This window comes from Podarcis pityusensis (genome assembly GCF_964106645.2).
Source record: "Podarcis pityusensis genome assembly, chromosome: 8".
Lineage (NCBI taxonomy): Eukaryota > Metazoa > Chordata > Lepidosauria > Squamata > Lacertidae > Podarcis > Podarcis pityusensis.
The window spans coordinates 25,798,819-25,825,398 of record NC_138033.1 but is presented as its reverse complement, the minus strand read 5'-3'; the positions used below and the strand labels follow the sequence as shown (position 1 = coordinate 25,825,398).

The window sequence follows — 26,580 nt, the reverse complement described above, 5'->3', positions numbered from 1 at the left end:
ATAAATGGAAGGGAATTTCAGGAGGAGAAGGGAGGCTTGGTTTATGGATTTCAAATGATTAACAGGCAATTGACAGACAGTAAAATTATATGCAGAACCAGACAAATTTTCTGCCTCTTGCAAGGAAGTGGCAAGTATATGGGGTAGTTCAAGCTATGCTCCTTTGCCCCTAAATGCAGAAATGAATCATGAGATTGGCACAACTCCTACATGCATTGTAGTTTTCAGATATACCAGTACTATCACAAGCACTATTACCATTATTATTAATTAGACTTGCTATTCATTTGTTACCTGACAGTTTCCCAGTGATTTACACCACAGTAACAATATAAAACATTGTATTGTAAAAACAGAACAATACTCTCATAACAACCACAGCAAGATTGGAAGCACGCTAATAAGAAAATATAATTTCAGTCTATCAAAAGCCTTGGTAAAACAGTAAAACTTTAGCTGGCAGTGTCAATGAGGGTGCCTGCCCTGGACCGCTGGCCTACCTGGCAGTAAATCAGTAGGCCAAGTCTAAGGGTCAATCCACATAAGCAAAGTCCAAAGGCCAGAAAATGAGGTTCAAGGTCAATTCAAGTAGTCAAGTCTGAAGTCCAGCAGTCAGGATACAGTCCAGAGTCAACCCTGAAGCACAGTCCCGTGGAGGTCCAGGAGCATCTAAGTCAAGGTAGGCAGTTGAGCAGACATAGCACCGCTTCCCTTTGGTACTTTGCACGCTGATTGCAGCATCTGGGCTTGATGAGGCAGGTGACCCACACCTGTTCCAAGCCAGCTCCATCTGAGGAATCACACCCCTCCTCCCAGAGATTGCAAGCTCTACGTCAGGGGTCAGAAACCTTTTTCAGCTGTGGGCTGGTCCACCGTCCCTCAGACCATGTGGTGGTCCAGACTGTATTTTTTGGGGGAGAATAATGAACAAATTCCTATGCCCCAGAGATGCATCTTAAAGAAAAGGACACATTCTACTCATGTAAAAACACGCTGATTCCCGCACCGTCTGCGGGCCGGATTTAGAAGGTGATTAGGCCACATCCAGCCCCCAGGCCTTAGGTTGCCTACCCCTGCTCTACCTGGCCAACTAGGGAGCTGGGTTGTGGGCCCTTGCCTGTCTCTGCCTCCTAGAATGCCCTACATGGGGCACCAACCTCTCCTTCCCCACCCACTGCTTGCCCCAGTGTATCTCAGTCCTGGCTACACCCCTTGCTGGGATCCTCTTCCTCCCCCCGTTGTCCTGCCAGTTCATGACTGTGCCAAGCGAACCTTACTGGGGAGATCTTTGACAGGTGGGGAGCCACAACTGAAAAGGCCCTCTCGCTTGTCACCATCCTCTGAGCCCTCCTTCAGAAAAGGAACATGGAGAAGTCCTCAGAGGAAGGCTTAAGGGTCTAGATAGGTTCATAAAGGTCCAAACCAGCACTTTGCTGGTTGCTCAGAAAACAAACCTCTACCTGGCTGGAGAAATGAGCATTTGCTCCCATTTTACAGGAGGAGCATTTTACAAGTGGGGCAGGCCCTAACACACAACAAAATGACCTGTTGCAGAGAGCACCATGAAAGTGGGTGGAAAGAAGAGACAGATGAACGCAAAAATTGGCATCAGAATGATGCAGCAAGACTGTATTACTATGTGTTTATATGTTCTGTCCCAGAGTGGCTGGGGAAACCCAGCCACATGGGTGGGGTATAAATAAAAAATATATATTATTACTAATTATTATGATGACGCATGCTTCACACTGTAAGCAAGATGTTATTGGCAAGCACTGGAATCAAGGCTGAAAAACTCAGAAGGTGCCCAGTGTCATCTGTGATTCCAGGAATTTGAAACCAGCTCCAGGATTCTATGCATCAGCCCTTGACTTTCAGTCCCCTAGTAAATGGTTTGTCTTCCCTTGGGGACAGGGTTGGGGGCTCTTTTACTGATGTCATTCCCAAGAATTCTCTCTTCCCTTAAAAAGATGCCCCAGTTCAAGCTGATCAATTGTTCTCTCCCTTCTCTCCCTCGCCCTCCCCTCAGCAGTGCCACACTTTCTTTGTGGTGTTCCTCAACTCAGAGATCCTTAGATGATGTCTTGCTCACTTGTGGGATTCCTGTGAGCCTCAGACAAAAAGCTTCACTCCAAAGATAAGTAGCAAGGCTCTGCTTCTAAGGTTTTGCATGCTAAAGGTATCTTCCAGCCTATCAATATTTTTGTGTGGGATTCAATTACTTCCCCAGCACATTCTGGTTGCGCCATTAAAGTGGGTTTGGAGCTCTTCTGAAACAAATACATTTTCAGGTACAGAAAGCATTAGGAAAAGGCACTGGAAGGTGTAACAGTTGTTGGGCAAGATGTTGTCTAATCTCTCCATGAACAAACCAGGCTGGATGTTCATTGAACAGGTTGTCTGGAAGCGACCTAACGGTGCACCAAAGTTCAGTGGGAATTACTCTGAGTTAAGTGTGTGTGGCATTTATTGCCCATATCACATTTCACAAAAGTAGAGGAGATTCAAGGGGGAGAAAGGAAGCTTGCATGCCCTGTAATGCAGATGGGGCTGCGCATGTCCCGCTTTGGACCTGCAATAACCCAAGACTTTATTTCCAGCCATGGAATAAGAAGATGAAGATGTGAAAGTGGGATTGCCTGGCATTCGGATCTCTCCCACCCACCTCTCTCCCACTTTTAGATTACTTTCTCCCCATCCCCTCTCCCTCTTTCCACAACAGCTCCTTGATCCTATAACCTTGATGCAAGTTTTATGCAAGCAAATCAGGATGAATTCTTAATAAACAGGTTGTCTGGAGGAGTCAAAGAGGGAGCCTGGCAGATCTCCACTGAGAGGGCATTCCATATTTAGGCACTACCACCAAACAGGACCTGTCTCTCTTACTCACCTAACCACACAGAGATAGAGCAGATGGCCTCCAGTGCTGACCTGTAGAGTCAGGCAAATCCACACAGGAGTAGACAGATGAATTAAAATTTCTCCCACACTGCTCCTAATGATCTTGGCTGCTCCATTCAAAGTGAACATAACAGCATGGCTGGGGCGACAGCCTTTAGAAGTCTTGGATCTCCAACAAATATCCAGAGACCATCCCTGGAGCCTGCTCTGTGTCTCAGGGTAAATTCTACCTGCCACCAAAATGTGACTACCTCATTTTGTGTCCACAAGCAGCAATCCCGTGCCCATCAAACCCAAATTGAGGATTAACCTAAGACTTAGTTTGCCCCTGGCAAAGTTTAACCAAAGCTCTGTAAGTGACCAAGAGTACATTGGATTCTTTAACAAGTTGACTTGTGATACAATTACGCACATTGGAAGTGTAAAGATGTGAAACAGCATGGTGCTTGCTGTGAGTGAGATGCCCAGGGACAGTGGGCAGCTTTTTGTGTTTGTTTTAAGGGGAGCGGAGCTGGTCTTTTGCATTTTATTATCAGGGCAGGGTCCAAACCAGCCCCTGGAAGCTGTTTTCTGCCCAGGTGCTGAACTGAAGCATAGGATGCAAATGTGAAGAAGAAGAAAAGAGTGCCCCCAAGTATGCAAGAATGTCTTTGGACCAGTGAATCATCAGGGGCAGCTGTGTCTCATCTGGGTGTCTGTGTCATACAGGGTAGCTTCCAACCCATCTTGAACCCTGGCACCTCTCTTCTTAGAAACTAAGCACCTCAGAGAATATTCTCTTCTTCCTCCTCCTCCTTGTGGTATAGTGGCTTTGACTTTCCTCTCAGCATATAGCAAGAGCCGAAGAATTAAGGACACTTCCTGTTGCTTCAGCTGAATCATTCATAACGTGCCCAAAAGGAGATCAGAGTGGATTCCCTTTCATTCTCACAACTGGTTCTTGGCTTGAGAGATAAAGAAGCAGCAGTCCAAACCCAGGTAGGCAATCTTTGGTCCTCCTGCCAGCTCCCCGGAAGCAAAGGGCTTTTCCATTCTGGTGCCTACCTCACTCTTTCGGTGGGTCGTTTTGCAACATTCCTTTGCTCTCCCTTTATATCCAGGTATCCCATTAGAAATAGCCATATTTTATATTCTTAGCAATAGGAAGTTTGGATTTCCGAATGACCTCTTCACAAGCCCAGGGGCTGTAACAGCTGTGGTACAAGGGTACTTTGGCAAGGTATCATTTGGCAAAGGTATCATAGGCACACTTTGCCATTTGTTTCGGCGGAATTTGAAGAGTCGTGGGGGCCTTGTAGGTGGCAATTTATTGCAGACCTGGTGCTGTGCACATGCATGTTGTGCGCAGTGATCACAATGATATCCTCTTCAAAATTCTGCCCTGCATTATTTTCCCATTTGACGATTTCCATGGAAAATCCTAAAACATTGCCACAAAAACCTTGCATGCACGAGCAGTTAGGAATCAGGGAGAAGGTCACATCATTTTGCATTTAAAAGTGAACCTGCCTAATTTGTGCTTTCAGAAACAGTATGCAACCCGTAACACAGCAGTGCTTCAAAACCCGCACTTCTGCAAATTTTGCAGTGCAGTTCTCTTGCCAAGTAAAGTGTACAAAAATGTATACACAACAAAAATAAAATTATAAAATGCATTGTATTGGGGGGAAAGCCTTGTGAAAATGTGTACATTAGTCAAAATTGCATATGGAAATAAGTTTATTAGGAGAAATTTGTACAAAAATCCTGGTGAAACTTCATGAAGGTTTTTTGTCTTGTTTTTTTTAATGCAAATTGTTGTGAAAATGTGGAGAACTGCATTTAAGATCGGAAAAATTAGAAACTCAGAGAATTAGAACTGATATCTTTGCCCACCAGTATCCTATGACCAATATCCAGTCTACAATAAACTGCCATGTGGAAGCACCTCAGATGTTATGGTGTGTCCTCAAGAGTTGCTGAGACTTTTTGTTGTCCCCAAATATATAGGTGTCTTCTCCAAACAGTAGTGCCATGGGTAACTGAAATTGTTCAAACACCCCAATTGCAAAACTGAAAAGAAAGGAAATAGAAACAATTTTAAAAAGAGAAAAACTGCATGTAGCAATAGAAAAATGTGGAATTGCAGGCCAGGAGCAAGGTGGGAGGGGAGGTAAAGGAGATGGAAACAGGACAATTGAAATAAAATGGGTGGGATAGTTCATTTGTTTTAATTGCTCAGAAATAGATTGCCAACTGTTTCCCTGTGGCTTTATTAACAGCTTGATCTGCAGACAATATTTTAAAAATAATGGGCTGTAGGCAACCAATTTCTACTCAGAGTAGACCTTTTAAAATTATTGGACCGAAGTTAGTCATGTCCATTAATTTCAGTGGGTTTACTCTGAGTAAGATCCACTTTGGACATAACTCTTTTGTTTTGTAAATAAATACCAATCCATGGCAGCTAAGAATACACATATTAAAGCAAGCATGGCAATAAAAAAATAAGTAAATAAGGAACAAAGGGTGCTTCCAAAGGGCAATTTATGGTGGACCGAGAGCTGAGCTAGAAGGACCAATGTCCTGACTCTGTATAAGGCATATTCCTGGGTTCCTAGAACAAGGCTGGATGAGTTAAAAAGACACTCAAAACTTTTAAAAAAGTGATACCAATCACCTGTGAAGACATGTTGGGAAATGATGGTACCTCGCACTAGGGCAATGGTGTAGTACTGGGGAAATTTCTTGCTGTTGGGAGAGGGACACATTGTCACAGGAGAAAGCTCCGAACATCAAACAAAGACATATGAATAGAACAGAATGCACAACTTTTGCACGGAATGGAATGCAGCAAATCAGGCAAAAAATGGCCAGTATTGCACACATAGCCCTTTCCATTCCACACTCTCTGAAGGCATAACATACACTTCAAGGCTGTGTATATACACCATACATTTAAAGTGCACCCCCATATTTAACAATCCTGGGAGCTGCATCTTACTCCCCATTGTGTCACAATTCTCAGCACCTTTAACAAACTACAGTTTCCAGGATTCTTGGGCGGCGGCGGGGCGGGGGGGGTTGCTTTAATTTTTTAATCCGTAACTGTTGGGATGAGTGACAATTTGTGTAAAAGGCTTCATCTTGCAAAATATTATTTGTCACAATAAGCCCTCAGCAAAGGCAGGTGAAAATCACAGTTTTTATAGAATGAGAGAGCATCTGGAGCAACGAAGGAGCAAGCATCTGGGAGTAAGCCCCACTGAACTCAGTGGGACTTACTTCTGAGTAGAAAGGTATAAGATTGTAGTATAAGAGGCAGCGGCTTATCTAGAGCCCCCAATGGAACAGCTGAAGCAGAATTTGAACCCAGCACTGACTGGTCCACACAACACCTTTTTCAACTGGTGCTGATAGGAACTGGAGTCCAGCAACATTTGGAGTGGTGCAAGTCACCCACCCCTGACCTAAAAGCATTCCCTGTACTCCCCCCCCCCCCCAATTTCCCTAACGGAAATTGTTCCCTACACCCTCAAAGTTACTATTCGTTCCTGGTGTGAGGAGAACACAGGTAGCCAGAGAAATAAAGCAAACTAAACACAAATATATAATGCAGAAAATATAGTTTTCTTAATGCTTTAATTGTTGGTGGGAATGCAGTATGGAATTTATCTACTGACATGATAAGAGATATAAAAGAGTGTAAGTTCCCTTTTAACTTTACAGTATATAATTAGACTTTTTGAGAAATGTAGTATCTGTAGTATTTCCTTTGGGATTAGTTTTAAATATATTGACATGTTAAAATTAAAACAGCGCTTACAAATACGAGACATCAAACCTTGTGAGATGTGGCTACCTGCATCTTTTCCCAGCACAGAGAGAAGCAGTTGGGGAGGAGTTTTAGTGGAAAAATCCCCAGAGAGGAAAGATCAGGAAGCAGTAGGCCCACCCCAAAGCATTTGCAGGGACAAACAGGGTTGAAAGGATCACATATTACCACCCCGATACCAACATAAGCACAAATTGTCATGAATGCACAATAAAAAGGACATCTGATGTGGGAGCTATCTTGTTCTGTAAATATTATGGAGGTTCTAGGAATCTATAATGATCACACGAGTAATGATATTTCTGAAACTAGGAAGAAAATCTACCTCAACTACTGATATAAAATAATTCATTTGCTATACCATAAACATAATAGATAGGAAAAATCTCTCCCCCATCTCTGCTCCGTTACAATCAATCTTAAACCACCTTCCAGGAAAACGCGGATGGAATTCACTCAGTTCACACTGTAGCATTTACACAGAAGTAGACCCACAACATAGTTCTCTTAATTTATTGTTTCCTGCACCGTTTTCCTCAATTCCCCCAAACTGCAGCCACTTACCACTTAGATTTTTGATTCGGTAAATGAAAAATACAGTGGGGAGGGGATAAATCTATTGATTTTTGCAGTTGGAGTGTTTTCTTGTCCCAGCCAGTTTTAGCCTCTTTAGGTAGAAAAATGCCCCACGTGGTTTTTCAAACAAATACCAACCCAGGGAAGCAGGCAAGTGTCTTTTTACTGACACGGCACAATGCACGTTGCTTTGTTTGGGGTCATCTTGCCACCCCAAGACATTTGAATTGGTATAGAGTAGACCTTTTCCGGGTTGTATGGGGCCTTTTACAGGCTGGCCCAAAGGAGGTGGTAGAACCAATGGTAGCTCACTGTGACTTGTTTGCAAAGCATTTTGAGGACAAAATCGCTCGCATCCACCAAGACATTGATTCTGCTGTTATAGCAGATGAATCTCATGGGGTGTTCAGCGCACAGTCTAGTCCTGTTGTGTTGGATGAGTTTCGGTTGGTAAGGCTCGAGGATATGGACAAGGTGCTCGGATTGGTCAGGGCGACCACTTGCACTCTAGACCCTTGTCCCTCTTGGCTGATAAAAACCAGCAGGGAGGGAACAGCTGGCTGGGCCAGGGAGGTGATCAATGCCTCTTTATGGGAGGGGGTGGTCCCCGTCTGTTTGAAGGAGGCAGTGGTAAAACCACTCCTTAAGAAACCTTCCCTGCATTCAGAAAACCTAACTAACTACCGGCCAGTTGCTAATCTCCCTTTCCTAAGCAAGGTTCTAGAGCGAATGGTCACAGACCAGGTCCAGGCACTTTTGGAAGGAACTGATTTTCTGGATCCATTTCAGTCAGGATTTAGGCCTGGTTTTGGCAAAAAAAAAAAATTTGCTTTGGTGTATGATGACCTCTGTCAAGAGAGAGACAAGGGAAACATGTCCCTGTTAATTCTCCCCGACCTCTCAGCAGCTTTCAGTACCATTGACCATGGTATCCTTTGGGAGCGACTGTCCAAACTAGGGGTGGCTGGCATCACTTTGTGGTGGTTCCAGTCCTACTTGGATGGCTGTTTCCAGACGGTGTTGCTTGGGGAATGCGTTTCAACCCTGTGGAACCTTCAATGTGGGGTTCAACAGGACTCAATCCTATTCCCTATGTTGTTTAACATCTACATGAAACTGCTGGGTGGGGTTATCCAGAGGTTTGGAGTACATTGTCAGCAGTACAGTGGTACCCCGCAAGATGAACGCCTCGCAAGACGGAAAACCCGCTAGACGAAAGGGTTTTCCGTTTTGGAGGCGCTTCGCAAAACGAATTTCCCTATGGGCTTGCTTCGCAAGACGACAGCCCATAGGGAAATCTCAGGGACAGCGGGGAAGCGCAGCGCGTCTTCCCCACTGTCCTCGGACCTCCTCCGAAGCCTGGCGGCGGGGCGGGGACACCTCCTCCCGCCGCCGCCGGGCTTCGGAAGGCTCCTCCGAAGCCGGGCGGTGGGGCGGGAACACCTCCCGCCGCCGCCGGGCTTCGGAAGGCTCCTACGAAGCCGGGCGGGGGGGAGGGAACACCTGCCGCCGCTGCCCGGCTTCGGAACGGTGCTCCGAAGCCGGGCGGGGGGGAGGGAACACCTCCCGCCGCCGCCGGGCTTCGGAAGGCTCCTCCGAAGCCGGGCGGGGGGGGAGGGAACACCTGCCGCCGCCTCCCGGCTTCGGAACGGTGCTCCGAAGCCGGGCGGGGGGGAGGGAACACCTGCCGCCGCCGCCGGGCTTCGGAAGGCTCCTCCGAAGCCGGGCGGGGGGGAGGGAACACCTCCCCCCGCCGCCCGGCTTCGGAACGGTGCTCCGAAGCCGGGCGGGGGGGAGGGAACACCTGCCGCCGCCGCCCGGCTTCGGAACGGTGCTCCGAAGCCGGGCGGGGGGGAGGGAACACCTGCCGCCGCCGCCCGGCTTCGGAACGGTGCTCCGAAGCCAGGCGGGGGGGAGGGAACACCTCCCCCCGCCGCCCGGCTTCGGAACGGTGCTCCGAAGCCGGGCGGGGGGGAGGGAAGACCTCCCGCCGCCGCCCGGCTTCGGAACGGTGCTCCGAAGCCGGGCGGTGGGGAGGGAACACCTTCTGAAGGCGGGCGGGGGGCGAAAGTCTTTGCTCCCCCCTGCCTGCCTGTCCCGGAGGGCTTTTAAATCGCCCCGGACAGCGGAGAAGTCCTCCGCTGTCCCGGGGCGATTTTAAAATGCCGCCTGCCAGCATTTTAAGATCGCCCGGACAGCGGAGAAGTCCTCCGCTGTCCCGGGGTTTTTTAAAATGCTGGGGGTGGGAAGAAAAGCCCTTGCCCCCCCCCCAGCCTTCAGAAGAGGTCCGGGGACAGACTGTCCCCGGACCTGGTCTGAAGGCGGTTTCCCTAGGAACGCATTAATTGATTTTCAATGCATTCCTATGGGAAACCGTGCATCGCAAGACGAAAAACTCACAAGACGAAGAGACTTGCGGAACGAATTAATTTCGTCTTGCGAGGCACCACTGTATGCTGATGACAGTCAGCTCTATTTCTCCTTTACATCTGCAGTTGAGGCAGTGGAAGTGCTGGACCAGTGTCTTGCCTCAGTAATAGACTGGATGAGAGACAACAAACTGAAGCCCAATCCAGATAAGACTGAGGCACTGTTAGTGGCTGGTTCTCTAGACTGGATGGATGGGAGATCGCCTGCTCTTGATGGGGTTACACATCCTCTGAAGGAAGGAGGAGGTTCGTAGCTTGGGGGTACTCCTGGATCCTTTGCTGTTAATTGTGGTTCAGGTGGCCTCAGTGGCCCGGAGTGCCTTCCATCAGCTTTGGTTGGTGGCCCAGCTACACCCCTATCTGGACAGGGATAGTCTAACTACTGTCTATGCTCTAGTAACCTGAAGGTTAGATTACTGCAATGTGTTATACGTAGGGCTGTCTCTGAAGACGGTTCAGAAACTTTAGCTAGGGCAGAATTCAGCGGCCAGGCTGCTCACTGGAACAAGACGGTTTGAGCATATTACCCCAATCCTGGTCCGACTGCACTGGCTACCAGTTAGTTTCCGGGCCCAATTCAAAGTGCTGGTTTTGACCTATAAAGTCTTAAATGGCTCAGAACCGCTATATCTCAAGGGCTGCCTCTTTCCATATGAACCTACCCAGACCATGAGATCATCTTCTGAGACCCTCCTTCGTGTGCCTCCAGCTCGAGAGGTCTGGAGGGTGGCAACACGAGAACGGGCCTTCTCTGCAGTGGCTCCCTGTCTGTGGAATGCTTTCCCCAGGGAAGTTTGCCTGGTGCCATCATCATACACCTTTAGGAGCCAGGCAAAAACGTTCCTTCTTAACCAGGCCTTTGGTTGATTTGATTGACATCCTATGCCCTTTTAAAATGTGGGTTGGGGGGGCGTTATTGGGTTGGTATTTTTATTTTGATTATGTATTTTTGATTTTATATTTTGATTTTATTCTGTGAAGCACCCCGAGACCTCCAGGTATAGGGCAGTTTCTCTCCGTTTCCCATTTTTTTAATCTTAAATTCGTTTCTGCAGCTATTTGCAAGAATGGGTTTTTTTAAGAAGAAAAAAAGATCAGGAACATCTATCAGAAGAAGAAGAAGAGTTTGGATTTGATATCCCGCCTTTCACTCCCTTTAAGGAGTCCCAAAGCGGCTAACATTCTCCTTTCCCTTCCTCCCCCACAACACTCTGTGAGGTGAGTGGGGCTGAGAGACTTCAGAGAAGTGTGACTGGCCCAAGGTCACCCAGCAGCTGCATGTGGAGGAGCGGAGACACGAACCCAGTTCCCTAGATTACGAGACTACCGCTCTTAACCACTACACCACACTGGCTATCAGCATTTTATTGTTGATTTCTCTTTTTAAAAACCACATTTTTGTATGCAGTCTTGACTAATACACACATTCTGGCAAGCAATTTCCCCTAATATAATGCAGCTTTGAATGTTATTTCCACACATATATACATTTTTATGTACAATATCCCCCAGTTATATGGATTGTTGCACACATTGATTGGTTGGAGAACTGCACCACAAGATTTGGAAAACAAAGAATTTCATTGGATAGCGGTTCTTTGGTTCGTGTACTTGTTTGAGAATGCAAATTAGGTAGTTTCTCATTAAAATGCAAACAAAGTAACATTTCTGCCCCATCCCTAATAGTATGCAAAGCTAGTCAAGTTAATTTGGCACCTCAGACAGGAAATCTCACAAAATAATAATTGTAATAATAGTCCATCAAACAGATAACAATTTGCTGCCCCTTTATAGCACCCACAAATCAGTTGCCTGAGAGGGCTGCCTCACTCTGTTTAACAGTAGGCCTAAAATGACTGAGACCATGTATGTGAGATGATTTTGAATGTTTGAAGTCTGCTAAACAGTATTATTTTTATTCTAGGAACATTTGAGGCACTGTCCTGGTGAGTAATTACTTTCTCTGTTAAGCTTTTCCTCAACACTTCGCTCAACACTGCCCAGAGGCCTGCAAGCTACTGTCACACTTTTCTCCACCTCGTACCCCCACCCCTCTGCCCCAATCTTTTACTGGAAATGTTACATATTTATTTAGTCCTCATCATGCTTTCTGTTGAATGCAAACCTTGCTGCTGCTGCTGCTTAGCCATTTTCAACGAAAGTGCTGAAGGGTTGGCTGACTCCTGAGTAGTAAAAAAGAAACTACCTCAGACCTCTTAGCTGACACCACAGATGGGGAGTGGGAAATGATGAGGACTCTCTTTTGTTGTTGTATAACATTTTAGGCATGAAAACACTTGACGGCCTCAGAGTTTGTAGATGTTCTTTGCTGTGGGGTTCTCTAGCAATTCCCACATCAAAAGAGCAATTCCTTCGAGGGTAGTTATACTGTTCTGTCTCTTTCTCAGCACCCACAGAGAGACCAGTGATTTCTAGGTACTTCTGCACCAGGAATTAAACATATTGGTTATAGCAGGCATAGGCAAACTCGGCCCTCCAGATGTTTTGAGACTGCAGTTCCCATCATCCCTGACCACTGGTCCTGTTAGCTAGGGATGATGGGAGTTGTAGTCCCAAAACATCTGGAGAGCCAAGTTTGCCTATGCCTGGGTTATAGCGTCAAGCTAGGATAAGGGAGACCTGGGTGCGGATCTCTACCTAACCACAGAGCCTACCAAGTGGATCTTGGGCCAGTCACTCTTGCCACACCCTCAGCATACATTTAAATCAAATTTTAAAGCACACAGCTTCCTCCAAAACAATCCTGGGGACTGTAGTTTACCCCTCACAGAGCTACAATTCCCAGTACCCTTAACAAACAGCAGTACCCAAGGTTCTCTGGGGGACACTGTCTGCTTGAAAATGTTTGAACCTATCTCTCAACCCCAAGTGCCAGCAAATGTATACTAATCTTCATAATATGATGATGATGATGATGATGTTGGCCTGTGGGCACATTTGGAATTTCAAGTGGGCACTTTTCTCCCCCCTCCCTCAGATCAGTTTCCCACTCCACCCCAAACAGAGAGACAGAAAGAGAGAAAAGACCTGCCTAAAAACTTCACTCTCCCAAGGGATCTGGGTAAAAGTTGGATCCAGTAATCTGAGTTTTGAAAAGCACCTACCACTCATAGAGGAAATGGGAAACAGTGCATTCCAAGCAGTATCATGCCACTTTGAACAGTCACTGCTTACCCTATATAATCCTGGGAAGTCTAGTTTGTTAAAACTGCTGAGAGTTGTTTTGTTGTTGTTTAGTCGTTTAGTCGTGTCCGAGTTGTTAGGAGGCCTCTATTCTCATCACAGAGCTACAATTCTCAGTGATTTAACAATCAATTCCTCCTCCTGCGGATCTCTAAAAATGCTAAGCATATTTACTACTGTTAGAAAATATAGCCATGACCAGTAGCTCCGAGCAAGCTTTGGTTGGTCAGGAAGCTTTAATTTCATCTTGATTTTCATTCAAACTGAAAACGTTTCATTCTTGGATGAGTTGGCTGATGGGCAATGCTAATTTCCACCAAGTGGGTCAGACAAAACCTCAACAGGCCACCTCCTGGTTCATGCCGGGGTCAGGGCATCCCTCCTGCTGAGGCTGCTGCCGTTAACATTATCTTAGCCTTCTAAGTAGAGGGGCTACCAAATCCTCCATCTGGACCCGCTTTTTCTGCTGGGAGAAACAGGAACCATCTCCAGCTAATCCCCTGTAATCCCCTGCCACGTGATATCCTTGCAAAGTGCGTTTGCAAAAACATACTGTCAGAATCATCTGCTGGTGGTGGTCCTGGGAAGTGATGGGAATGGAATGGTGAGAGCGGGAGGCCAGGCAGGGCCACCATGGACTCCCTGCAGCCACACCAGAAAAAGGCAAATCAAAGTAAGTGCACATTTTTCATCTGTGTCTTGGGAGGCAGGAGGTGTGCATGTTTAGCAATCTGCGCACTCCCACTGTAAATGAGGACCAAAGCAGCCCAGTGGACAACACTTTGCCTCCACTTTCATAGAACAGCAGAGCTGATATGCCAGCTTAGCTTGTAACTCACACTGTCCTGGGGCAAACCGCAGTCTCTCTGCCTCAGTCCTCCAATCTGTGAAATGGGAATTGTTAGATGGCCTGCCCTTCTCACAGAGCTTTTGTCAGAATGGATGAGATTCAGCTACACTCTGCTTCCTAGTAATAGTAGGGCTATAGAAATGGAAGTCCTTGTGTAAGAAATGAACTGAAAACAAAATCCAGTTTTGTAATAAATGAACTGGCTAACAAATTTTTGTTGTTGTACTATGGGGAAAACTGCTACTTTTATCACTAGGGAACTGCAAGCATGCCTCTAAGCACATGCTAAACTAGATGTAAGGTTAAGATTGCCAAGTGACCCAAATAAATAAATAAATGGCATGGACTGCTCCTGTTCCTTTAAAAGTAACCCTGAGGAGGAAAAATCAGCAGAATAAGCTTTTCAGGGCATGGCAATAAATATAAGCACCTGCTAATAGCAGTAGACCAGTTTGTTAGAGGCATAAGAACAGGAGTTGGTTAAAAAAAGTTACTAAAGAAAAAAAATCCTTGCAGAAGGGGTATAATTGTAGTCTGCCTCTAGGATAGGATAAGATTCCCCCCTATTTTTTGTTACTGGTTTATGAATTGAAACAGTGTTTATCAAACTGCGGACCAGGGACCATCAGTGGGCCTGGGCCTCAGCACTGGAGCCCGTCCAGTGGTTTGTCACTCAGCCACCCTGCCCCAAATTACACCAGCAGCAGGAGCTCCCCACATGTGTAGTAGGAGTGGGAACTGGGTGTTGTACACACTGTGCCTTTAAACAAAGCCAGCCCCAGACATTTTGGCACCTGAGGTGGACCCCAAAATGGCACAGTGTCCTCCACTGTACAGTACCTGAAATCAGCAGGCTGGCCTAGGGGGTGCTGAGCCGGCTGTGGAGCAGCCAAAACTCTGTCCCCTCCAGCACCTCATTGCCAGAGTCCACAGACACCAGCATCTGCCACCTGAGGCAGCTGCCTTTCTCTGCCTAAATAATAGCGCCGGCCCAGCCCTAGTTTCCAAAACTGCTCATGCAACCGGTCCAAAATCATGAATGAGAGCAAGATTTAATTAGATAAAGCAGCAGTTCTTGGGTTGCATTTATCACAACAGTACAGAAGTGCACCTGCAGTTAGGATGGACGCAACTTACCTGTTCATATGCTCTTCCTATGTAAACACGGGGGATCAGTAGCTCAGCGCCACTTGGACAGATATACCTTCAGAACCTGCAAAAGGCAGAGCAAGCAACAGATATCCATTTGTGAAGGTGGGTCACTCCCAGCCGACCTGCTGACTTAGGAAATTCATCCTGATTTTGCTTGCACAGAGGAAGAAGAGGAAGAGTTTGGATTTGATATCCCGCTTTATCACTACCCGAAGGAGTCTCAAAGCCGCTAACATTCTCCTTTCCCTTCCTCCCTCAAAACAAACACTCTGTGGGGTGAGTGGGGCTAATAGACTTCAGAGAAGTGTGACTAGCCCAAGGTCACCCAGCAGCTGCATGTGGAGGAGCAGAGACGTGAACCCGGTTCACCAGATTACGAGTCTGCCGCTCTTAACCACTACACCACACTGGTGTAGGGTTGCAGGGAGAATAGACAATGCTGGCCACTTATTTAGCATTTGTTCCGACTTGTTCACGATGTGACATCAAGCAAATGTTACCCCACACTTTCCAGTGCATTTACTCATCACTTTTCTGGTCACTAAAAGCTCCAATTGGAAGTCGGGGTGGGTGGGGAGAGCAGGTTTAATGCACAAGAGCACCAAAGCAACTTTAATTGCACTACCTGAATTTGCTGGTGCGTGACTGAATCCCACCAGAAAACAGTGAAGTGGAAGTGCCCACAGACAATAAATATGAACAAACTGTTTTCCGCTTCTCTTGTTCCCTTTATTTCTACCTCTGAAATTCCAAATTAGCTATAAAAATATTTATTGATGTTATTTTCATTTCCTATGGGCTTTTATTTTATTTTTTTACTTAAAAAACACTTTAAATAACAAATAATTTGAGAAAGGGGTGAGATATTAGTGGGCAGCAGTGCTTCCCCCCCCCAAAAAAATGTTTAGGGGGACTCTCATTTTCCTACTCATATTGAACTACTGCCCCTCAATGAGACCAAACTTAGATTCACAAAATGTTTAGGTGTATGCGTACCCCTGCGTCCCCCCAGAAAAAACCCACTGGTGGGCAGAATGTGCAGAAGCATAGTTAGGGATTGGCGAAACTGATCTCCCCAGGGTACAAGCCCAGGGGGAGCCACAAAAATCACCTCTCAGGCATTGGAGTCCTCCTGAACCTGCAGCCACCTTGCCAGCACCTGCTTTGCCTGAATAGGGAATCTGCCAGGATTTCCAGCTGCTGCTGCTGATGATGATGATGGAAAGGGGTCTTTGGAGCATCTTCCAGGCAGATAGCAGCATGGATGTCCCCATCTAGCCCCAAGGAGGCTCGTTCCTCCTGTTCAGACAACCTCGCCTGTTTCTCAGATTCTTTTTGGGGGGCAGGAGTTTCCCCAGTACAGCTCCTTACCAAGGGTACAAGGGACCCTAGGTACGCCTCCGGGAATAAGTGATTCCAGGAATTGTCACAGATCCCCCTGGTACCTAGACTTAGCTATGTATCCCTGTGAAACCAACAAACAAATAAAATCCTTCACTCTTGTGCCAGGTTCTGTTCCCCATCCCGTGGCTGGATTGAGAGGAGAAGGATGAAGGAAGATACCAGCATTCCATGGAGAGAGGAGGGTTTTGAGGATCAATGTACCTACATTGTGAAGGACCAACTGTACGAACCACACGCCAACCTTCCGCGAGCACAGGCCTCTTTGCCCCGGAACCTGGCCTTCCAGCGCAACAGCAACAATGAGGTAATGCCAGTGGCCAGCCCAGCAGGACGGACCTTTCATTGTATGGTCTCCCGGACTGATTTGCACCCCTTCCTCTGTCCGCACACCCCAAGCGACACGGGATGGAGATGGAATTCGATTCAGTTCGCAAACCTACCTAATTCCAAAACAATCTGCAAACTGAAATGCAGCCATCCTTTGCAATGCACACTTTTTCAAACTGTGCAAGGGCAGTTCTCCTGCCAAATAATGTATGCAAAAATGCAAATACCAGAGTAGGGGTTCCCAAACTGTGTTCCATGGATGACTGCTTCATTCAGGTAGTTCCATGGCATCTTTGTAAAAATACAATGAGAAATCATACAGCACCCCTACAATTGCTACAACAGGCAGAAAGATCATTAAGTGGCCTGCCTAGACCCTCAGGGATTTTCAGATTGTCTGTGGGGTAGGGGAGAGAGAAGTATAGGAACCAGTGTACAAAGTAAAAATGCTGATTAGTGAAAACAGCATCCAAAAACGCATCATATTAAGGGAGCTTGTTTTGCAAAAATGTGTGTATTGTGTAAAATTGCATATAAAATGCATATAATAGGGGAAACTCGCAAAAAAATGCTGATGAATTTTCACAATAACTTTTTTAAATACACACACACACACACACATCACAAACTGATGTGGAAATTTGGAGAACTGAACTTATACAAATGAGCAACTGAGAGAAATCATAACTGACATATTCACCCATCCTTGCAAGAGACAAAGCAATCCCTCCTCATTCTCTTCCAGCTACATCCCGGCCTCCCTCCCGCCCACCCACCTGGCCAGCTACGGTCTGACCATCCTCTGTGACCTGGTCTGCACTACTGCCAGCCTCTACCATTTCCCCAGCCCCAGCCCTGAATGGGTACAGACTGTGGCAGGTCTTCACAGGACTGGCAGAAGAACCGTGTCTGAAAATCCCTTCGCCTAGGTTTCCGAATCTTTAGCAGGTGCTCCTTGCACAGTTGTCATCTTTTTCTGACTATGACTGCTGGAAAGGAAAGAGGGCTCCAAGCGTTGTGGAATTGACTGTAGGCATATGAGATGCAGAGTTAACAGCCTCTCTGCACACCCAGCTTCCTCTCGCCAAAGTATGTGAGAGGGGAAGGGTGGTGTAGTATTTAAGGAGGGGTCACAAGTGGGTTCCTCACCCGCAGCTTGAGCCCAGCTTTGCATGCTAGCAGCATATCAGGCAGTGTGAGTCTCACTTCAGTCTGCATGCTCCAGGCAAGCTACCCCTTCGGGAGAGCCAGAGCTCAGTAGCAGAGCAAGTGCGTTGCATGCAGAAGGTCCCAGGTCCACTCCCTGACATCTCCTGGTTGGCTGGCATCCGCCTCTCTCAGGAGACAATGGAGGAATGTGCCTTTGGGGGTGAAGTCAAACAGGAGTTACAGCTCCTGCAGTGGCTGTAAAGACTGATACGGGAGAGACATGTTTTTTGCAGCTGGGGCAGATGAAGGCGTTCGGTTGTGCTGATGAAGGTGCACCATTGTGTTTCTTCTTTCTGTGCTCCTCCCTGTCTGAAGCCCTGGAGAGCTGCTGCCAGTCAGTGTAGACAACACCAAGTTAGATGGACAAATGGTCTATGTATAAGGTGCCTTTTGTGATGGCCTGGGACTCAGGCTCGGACTCGGAACCAGAGGTGACTCAGTCTGCACCGGATCCTTTGCCTCAGGCATCATCTGAACCAAGTTTGGGGCCTGAACCTGAAGAGTCCCAGTCTGCACAGGTTCCCCTGCAACAAGCACCAGCTGGGCCGAGTCAGGGGCCTGAGCCTGCTCTGGCTCCAGATGCGGGGATTACCTCGTTGTCTTCAGCTGGGCCATCACAGCTGCTCCACTACTGGTTTGGTCAGGGGAGGCTGAGGCGGCCCCTGGGTCTAGTAACCCACCGACGTCTCCCGAGCTGCAGAGACTAAGGTCTGAGAGAAGGAGAGACCTGAGTACTCGCAGGAGGAGTGCTCGCCTTTGGGTGAAACAGGGAGGTGAGTCGCCGGGGGATCAGGACCGGCCGCTACCCCAACAAAGATAAAAGGCTGTCGGACCCCACCCCAAGTTGCGGAAGCAACATTGCTGTATACTAGATCCTGCCTGAGATCCTGTACCTGTCCTTGCCTGGTTTCCTGCCTCGTGTCCTGCCTCGGCCCTGTCGGACTGACTCCCAGTGGAACCTTTGGATTCTGGACCAGTCCTGGACTGCGTTTCACGGGTTACACCCGGGCCCAGCACACCCTTTTCTTTCTTTCATATTACCACACTTTTCCATTTACACCAGGGGTGCGCAACTTACCTGTTAATCACCTGACATTGCAATGATCTTGGGTGACCCATTTTCCCCTGCCCACGTGGTTTAAAATCCAACCACACAGGCCAAGACACAGCACAGCTTGTCATTGGTGCTTGCAATAACCTATATTCTTGCAAGCACTGGTAATTATGAAGGTGATGATTTTATTGCTATGCTTTCAAATACACTGGGGGTTTTTTTGCAAGCACTATCAGATTTATATGCCTGTGTTTTCCTCCATATTAGAAGGAGCTTCAAACAGTTTTTAAATGGTTGCAAATGTTTTCTGGGGATTGAGGAGAGGTGTGTTGGTGACAACACAGGACACTGGCCAACTGGCCTCCTCCAAAGCCTGCTTTTCCTGATCCATGCATGCCAACAATTTGTCAAATGGGGTTTTCATAAATCACCCCCCACAATTCCCCACTGTATTTGTGGATACAGTAGACTGCTTCTTTTTACTGAAGGCTGTGAGGGCTCCTCAGAGCTCTGCAGATATTACACCTGTCTTGAACCTGAATTCAGGTGCCCAACCAGGAAGGCATGGAAATCTTTCTCAGGATTTTGTCTTGCCTTCCCTGCATACTTGCTGCTCTTTGTGATGCTGCGGTTTGCTGATTTTTAAAAAAAACCCTCACAAGAGCAGCCTTGGCCAACCAGCACATGCTGTCTAGAGCTGATGGGAGTTGTAGTCCAAAGCATTTAGAGGGCACCCTGTCAGCGAAGGCTGGGCAAAAGGAAACATGGAGCCCTCCCTGTCCCCACCCCTGCCAAGGCTGCAATGCAGAGGCGTGTGTTTTCCCGCCTGTGATTCTTAAAACCGACCAACCCCAACCGCATTGTCTCCAAACACAGAGAAAAGGCATTTGGCTATGTTCACAACCTTAAGAAGCCACTAGGGGGAAGCATAAGCTGGAGAAAAAAAGAGGGCAGGTTTTATATTGGTTAAGCAATCTATGCAGAGGGTAATACATGGATTTTTAGAATCCATACAGGGTGCAAATTTCTTTTTTGAAGTGGCTTAACTGGAAGTCCCTCTTCCCAGGGAATCATAGCTCTGGGAAGGAATAGGAGTTTCCTCACATCTCTAAGCACCCTTAAGAGACTACAGTTCCCAAGAGGTTGTTTTTTTTTGAGAAGCCGTTACTGTTAAAAGTTGTACGGTACTGCTTTAATTGTATAGTGCAGATGGGACCTATAGCATAGATGTGCTGTGGAAAGGAAGTGGGATTAGAAGTAGGTATGCACAACAAAACCCGACATTATAATGAGTCGGCTTATTGTCAACGCTGATTGGCAGTGGCTCTCTGTAGTTTCAACACAAGGGTCTTTTCCCAGCTCTGCCTGGGGTTTGAAACTGGGGCTTTCTGCACGCAGAGCAGGGGTGCTTTACCACTTAGCCATGACCCCTCCATCAGCTTTGCTTCTTCTGTCTCGGTCAGGTCAGGGAGGTTGACAAAAAGAGAGCCAGCATGGTGCAGTGGTTACAGTGATAGCACAGGACCTGGGAGACCAGTACAATCAATTGTACAAGGGAACTTTCAAACTGCTAGATTGGCAGGAACTGAGACAGAGCAATGGGAGCTCACCCCAAGAGGCTCAGTGGTTTAGACCACAGTGCCACCCATGTCCCATGCAGAGTAGATACTTGTATCCCAGTGCAAGTAGATAAATAGGTACCACTGTGGTGGGAAGACATGCTGGCCACATGACTTGGAAAGCTGTCTGTGGACAAACGCCGGCTCCCTTGGCCTGAAAGTGAGATGAACGCTGCAACCCCAGAGTCGCCTTTGACTGGACTTAACAGTCCAGGGGTCCTTTACCTTTACTTTTCTTACAAGGGAACTCTTCTTCCACCATGCAGAGGTGTTAATCAATTTAGGTTTCTGGAGCATTACATTACAAGTCTAAAATATTATGTTCCTGGTTTCTCTGTGTGTGCTCATGTGCATGAGTCTCTCCTGCCATAAAATATGTGTTTATAAAATCAGCCAAATATTAGCAGGTACAAATGAAGGACATGAAGACTCAGGCCTAACTTGAACTGACATAGTTTTGGTGCTTCTGTAGGTAATAGCTGTGATCAGCAGAGAGTATATCCCACAAGGAACACGCTTTGGGCCGCTGGTTGGGAAGATCTACACCAGAGAGAATATCCCCAAAAACATGGATCAGAAGCACTACTGGAGGGTGAGTAACAGCTGCAAAAGACACAATGGCCCCGTTTGGCCAGATAAAATCTACAATGTATTTTTAAAAGTTATTTGTTTGTCTGTTTGCTACGTATCTGGACACTTAAGATATTGTAATCCAATTTTGTTCAAGGAGCAACCCCTTTCTGTACTTGGATGGGCAACACTTTGGTTAGGAAGAAGCAAAACATCACAAAATGGGGAGTAAGCTTCTGAGTTCTCTTTATTAAGCTGCTTGGTGAAAAGCAGGGGTGTGGGGAGAAAGAGAAAAGCTGGCTTGATGTTTAAGCCACAGAAGTTTGCTTTTAATCAGTTGCAAGATGGAGTCTAGGAGGAGACGGCAGCCTTAAATGGATGAGGCTCAAGGAAGTATTAAGACTGTTGGGAGAGAGGAACACAGAATAATTGGTCCCCCGTTAAAATATATGTATGCCAGCAATTACCCAGATCTTCTTTCTCTTTCCCCTCCTCCAGGTTCTCTCTGCAAAAGGAGAGCTCTACCACATCCTTGACGTGAATGACCCCAACTGCAGTAACTGGATGTGCTATGTGAATCCGGCTCCCACCCACCCAGCCCAGAACTTAATGGCTTGTCAGTGCAACCTGGAGATCTATTTCTATACCATAACACCCATCTTGGCTGGAGCTGAACTTTTGGTTTGGTATATGCATGGGGTACCTAGAGAATTCCAAAGCTTGCTCTCAGGGGAGCTGGCAACTAAACCAGGTGAGGGCACTGTAGGTCTGAACACCACACTTGTCAATAGTTTGAACAGCAACAATTCAGGCAAGGGCCATTTTGTTCCAGGACCAGCAGCAGAAACACATAAATCTCCTCCTACTCCCCATCACCCAGCTACATATGCTGAGATGGAAAAAGTTCATTTTTGAGAAACAGACTCAGATATAGCGACAGAGGAGAAAATCAATTTTATGTGCATTTTTGATTTGCAGTTCTCAGTATGTCAGCTGAAATGTAGTTTTCCTTCTCTGTGCACTTCTCTGAATTTTGTAATTCACTTTTCCCCAGCCAAGTGATGTGTACAAAAGTGCATATACTAGGGTAAAGTGTGCATAAAAAATACATAGGTTAGAGAAAAGAACATGCAAAATGCATTCTATTAGGATAAATTGCTTTGCAAAAATGTGTGCCTTTGGAAAAATTGCAAACAAAAATGTCTGAGGAACTGGAACCAAACTGCTGATGGATTTTCAAAAGGACTTTTTATATTGCAATCTGATGTGGCAATGTGAAGCACTGGATTTAAGATTGGGGAAACTATTAATCCATCTTTACTCAGAACTAGTTTGTCTCATAGAATCTGAAAAGAGGTTTTAAAAATATATATTTGGCATTCTTCATTTCTTTCCTTTTTTTAAAAAAAGAGGTGATGATTGTGGAAGATATATTTAAAGTTTGTCAGTTTTTTTTTGTTACTGTTGTATTTCATTTCTCTAAGTAAAAATTAATGTGTTTCAAGATAAAGAGCAACAATTAAAAGTAGATTTGCTTCTTACTTTGCAGAGTATCTAATCTCAAGGGATTTCCTGGTGCAGCCCTTCCCTGAGAAAGTCAGTAGACCACCACAGAATGCCTCCAAAGATGACCAAAAATGCACAGCTATTTACACAAAGATAGACAAGGATGAGGAAGAGATAATTGATGTTGAAGAGCTAGAACAAGACATGCCGCCAAGGAAGACAGCAGAAAACCAAAAAGTGGATTCAAAGGCACAGACCCCTGGGAGCATGCAAGAACAGGCCACAAAGCTTAACTTTCCCCACAATGCATCCAAGGAAGAAGTTGCTTCTGAGAAGCCTGGTCTTCCAAGCCAAAGAGACATGGGCCCAGAGAGACAGTATGGCCCCAGTTGCTACCCATACAACGCAACTACCTCGCTCTGGAAGGAAATTCCACTCCATCTCAGTAACCCGTCTTCCTCCTGCTCAGAGTGCCAGTCAAGGAGCAACCTACCCCAGGCTTATCACTATGCCTGCAACACTTCAGCTGCCCACCACCCCACATCTCTACTGGCCCCTCAGACCTTCTCATTTCCATTTGAATTGCCGCTAACAGGTCCTAGAGAAATCACATCCCTAAAGTTGTCTTCCCTGGGGAAAAGGCAACCTCCCTCTCCAGGGATGTCTCAAGCTGTCTTCCCTCCCATCTTGCCACATGGAAAACAAGTGGACCAGAAACCACCAAATCATTTCTCTTCCCTCCACACCAGAATCTTCTCATTTCTGGACTCTGACCAAGGGCACCCTGCCATTTCATGTGGCTCCGTAGTTCAGCAGCTGAAAACTCCCTCCCAGCTTGCCTGCCAGGATGAGACCATCAACCTCAGTACGCCAAAGACCAACCCACCAGATTCCCAGGAAAGCAGCAAGTCTGCGACGTACCCTCTGGGGAAGAAGAATGGCAAAATCAAATACGAGTGCCATATCTGCTCCAAGAGCTTTGGGCAGCTTTCTAATCTCAAGGTACATCTGGAGACATCCAGTTGAGAACAAATTCATACCAATTATCCTCCCCATCCAGAATTGTCTAATCCTCTCTCCACATCTTACATGATGGCCTAGATCTGTTTCCTGAAGGTCTGGGCATGGTGACTAAATAGCATTTGCAAACAGCTGGCAAGTACCAGTTTGTACAGTTTGTACCCAGCTGCGCACCCGCCCTAAACACTTGCTCCACCCACGTGCAGTTGCAGTCTAGGTGTCTGTACCTGTGTTAACACTGGACTTTCCATTGTGACATTGTGTTTGATTATGGCTGCAGAATTTTATTTTGGGATCAGAATTATGAGATGGGGTTGCAGACATAGCCCAGTAATATGCTAGGGGTGTGGGTGGGTGTACTAAGGGTTCACTCAGGTGTGTGCTCAGTATACCCAGTGCCGGATTTACGTATAAGTTAAACAAGCTATAGCTTAGGGCCCCACTCTCTTGGGAGCCCCAAAAAAATATTAAAGGGAAAAAACCTGGATGTACATTTCCAAAATATAAGATAAAAAACAAATAAAATTATGTTCAAATGGCTTTAGATACCTATTAGGTCCATTTAGTTACCATATAGCATATATTCAACACAAAAAACAGTGACAATTTGTTGTTGACAAAGGACAGCTGGACATATAAAGGGCCCCATTAACTTCAGTAGCTTAGGGCCTCATCAAACTTAAATCCGGCCCTGAGTATACCTTATTGAAGTTCACATTGTGACTACCCTTAGATTCTCTGTTAGTGGAGACCAGCTTGGTAGATGGGTTTTGGCTGAAAAAAGGAGGGGAACTTCAAAATGGTGTGGAATAATAGCACTTTTCTTTATTTGCACTCCTTCCTGATGCACTGGATGTGGCATACCCTCCATTGCAGATGGAGATTCTTTGTCTTCAACGTTGCTCTTCTTTTAGGGGAAGACACATAACTCAGTAGCAGGGGATCTGCCCTGTTTGCGCAAGATCCCAGGTTCAATCCAAGGCATTGCTAGGTAGGGCTGGGAATGTTCCCTGCCTAAAACCCTGGCCAGCTACTCCCTGTCAGCTAGATGGGCCACTGGTCCAATTCAGTTTTAAAGCAGCTTCCTCTGTTCCGAACTACAACTGAACCCTTTTGTTCCCTTCTCTATGTCTCTCTTTCTTAAAGGCACCCCTTTTCCCATCCCTTCCAAGCTCACACTGAACTGTCCTTCTCATAGAGAATCATAGAATCATAGAGTTGGAAGAGACCACAAGGGCCATCGAGTCCAACCCCCTGCCAAGCAGGAAACACCATCAGAGCATTCCTGACATATGGTTGTCAAGCCTCTGCTTAAAGACCTCCAAAGAAGGAGACTCCACCACACTCCTTGGCAGCAAATTCCACTGTCGAACAGCTCTTACTGTCAGGAAGTTCTTCCTAATGTTTAGGTGGAATCTTCTTTCTCCTACAGGTCCACCTGAGAGTGCACAGTGGCGAGAAGCCTTTTCAGTGCCAGGTCTGTAAAAAACGTTTCACTCAGCTGGCTCACCTGCAGAAACACCATCTGGTGCACACAGGCGAGAAGCCACACAAGTGCCTGGTAGGTGACACTTTTCTTTCCTCATTAAAAGGCCAGGTGAAGTGGGGGGTGGGGAAAGGAGACCATTGGAGATGGCCCCTTGGAGATATGTGTGTATGGAAAGGTTACAGCGTTTGGGGCTTTGGGGGGAAATGGTGTTTAAGGAGGAAAGTGATAGTGATATAAAATTATACATGGAGTGGAGCGGGAGAAGTTTTTTCTCCTTCTCCCAATAGTCAATATGAATTTGTCCAAACCATAAGACTGGAAATATGGAGCGGGAAGCTGTTCTCTGGTCCCTCAATACTGGAAACACAGTTGGTAGATTCTAGGGCCAGGGCCTGGGATAGTGTCTGTCCAGCTGGTTCACTTTTACACAGGCCATCAAATCATACAGTGGTACCCCGCAAGACGAACGCCTCGCAAGACGGAAAACCCGCTAGACGAAAGGGTTTTCCGTTTTGGAGGCGCTTCGCAAAACGAATTTCCCTATGGGCTTGCTTCGCAAGACGACAGCCCATAGGGAAATCTCCGGGACAGCGGGGAAGCGCAGCGCATCTTCCCCACTGTCCTCGGACCTCCTCCCGCCGCCCAGCTTTGGAACGAATCTCCGATGCCGGGCGGGGGGGGGAACGCCTCCTCCCGCCGCCCGGCATCGGAACGAATCTCCGATGCCGGGCGGGGGGGAACGCCTCCTCCCGCCGCCCGGCATCGGAACGAATCTCCGATGCCGGGCGGGCGGGGGGACGCCTCCTCCCGCCGCCCGGCATCGGAACGAATCTCCGATGCCGGGCGGGGGGGGGGAACGCCTCCTCCCGCCGCCCGGCATCGGAACGAAGCTCCGATGCCGGGGGGGGGAACGCCTCCTCCCGCCGCCCGGCATCGGAACGAATCTCCGATGCCGGGCGGGGGGGGAACGCCTCCTCCCGCCGCCCGGCATCGGAACGAAGCTCCGATGCCGGGCGGGGGGGCGGGGACACCTTCTCCCGCCGCCCAGCTTCGGATGGCTTTCCTGAAGACTTGGGGTGGGAGGAGGGTTTTCCTTCCCACCGCCAACATTCAGAATGCTGTTCTGAATGTTGGCGGTGGGGAGGAAAAACCCTCCTCCCACGCAAGCCCCGGGAACAGAGGGAAAGCGCTGCGCGCCTTCCCCTCTGTTCCCGTACCTGTCCTGAAGGCTTGCGGTGGGGAGAAAAGCCCTTCTCCGCACCGCCAGCCTGGCAAGCGGTTTCCCTAGGAACGCATTAATTGATTTTCAATGCATTCCTATGGGAAACCGTGCTTCGCAAGACGAAAAACTCGCAAGAAGAAAAAACTTGCGGAACGAATTAATTTTGTCTTGCGAGGCACCACTGTACTTAATTTTATCATTAGCTTATTAGGCATATTAATATTTCAATATCTA

The 26,580-nt window shown here is 47.1% G+C and overlaps 2 protein-coding genes across 20 annotated transcripts in view; one reads left to right on the top strand and one right to left on the bottom strand.

Annotated features, from left to right (window-relative positions):
• Positions 1-26,580, bottom strand: part of LOC308482644 (uncharacterized protein) — a 74,373-nt gene that overhangs the window by 25,050 nt on the left and 22,743 nt on the right. For 5 of the 18 annotated variants that reach the window (XR_013989368.1, XR_013989371.1, XR_013989374.1 and 2 more), the window contains 3 exons: positions 14,912-14,987; positions 5,561-5,631; positions 4,603-4,953 (listed from right to left, as the gene is read on the bottom strand). The exons of 4 other annotated variants lie outside the window; for them this stretch is intronic. The gene's annotated coding sequence lies outside the window, so the exon portion shown is untranslated. Of the gene's footprint in view, positions 1-4,602; positions 4,954-5,560; positions 5,632-14,911; positions 14,988-16,037; positions 16,462-21,295; positions 21,512-23,536; positions 23,799-26,580 lie in introns of those variants that run through there. 9 more of the 18 variants (XR_013989369.1, XR_013989373.1, XR_013989370.1 and 6 more) reach the window with 7 other exon arrangements.
• ZNF683 (zinc finger protein 683) overlaps positions 317-26,580 on the top strand; it is a 29,188-nt gene continuing 2,924 nt past the window's right edge. The window contains exons 1-7 of one of the 2 annotated variants that reach the window (XM_081015905.1): positions 317-3,879; positions 11,645-11,666; positions 16,436-16,634; positions 21,012-21,131; positions 21,608-21,860; positions 22,659-23,617; positions 25,068-25,196. In XM_081015905.1, coding sequence (XP_080872031.1) covers positions 16,476-16,634; positions 21,012-21,131; positions 21,608-21,860; positions 22,659-23,617; positions 25,068-25,196 — 1,620 coding nt within the window. In that variant the 5' untranslated portion in view covers positions 317-3,879; positions 11,645-11,666; positions 16,436-16,475. Of the gene's footprint in view, positions 3,880-11,644; positions 11,667-13,094; positions 13,598-16,435; positions 16,635-21,011; positions 21,132-21,607; positions 21,861-22,658; positions 23,618-25,067; positions 25,197-26,580 lie in introns of those variants that run through there. The other variant, XM_081015906.1, reaches the window with a different exon arrangement.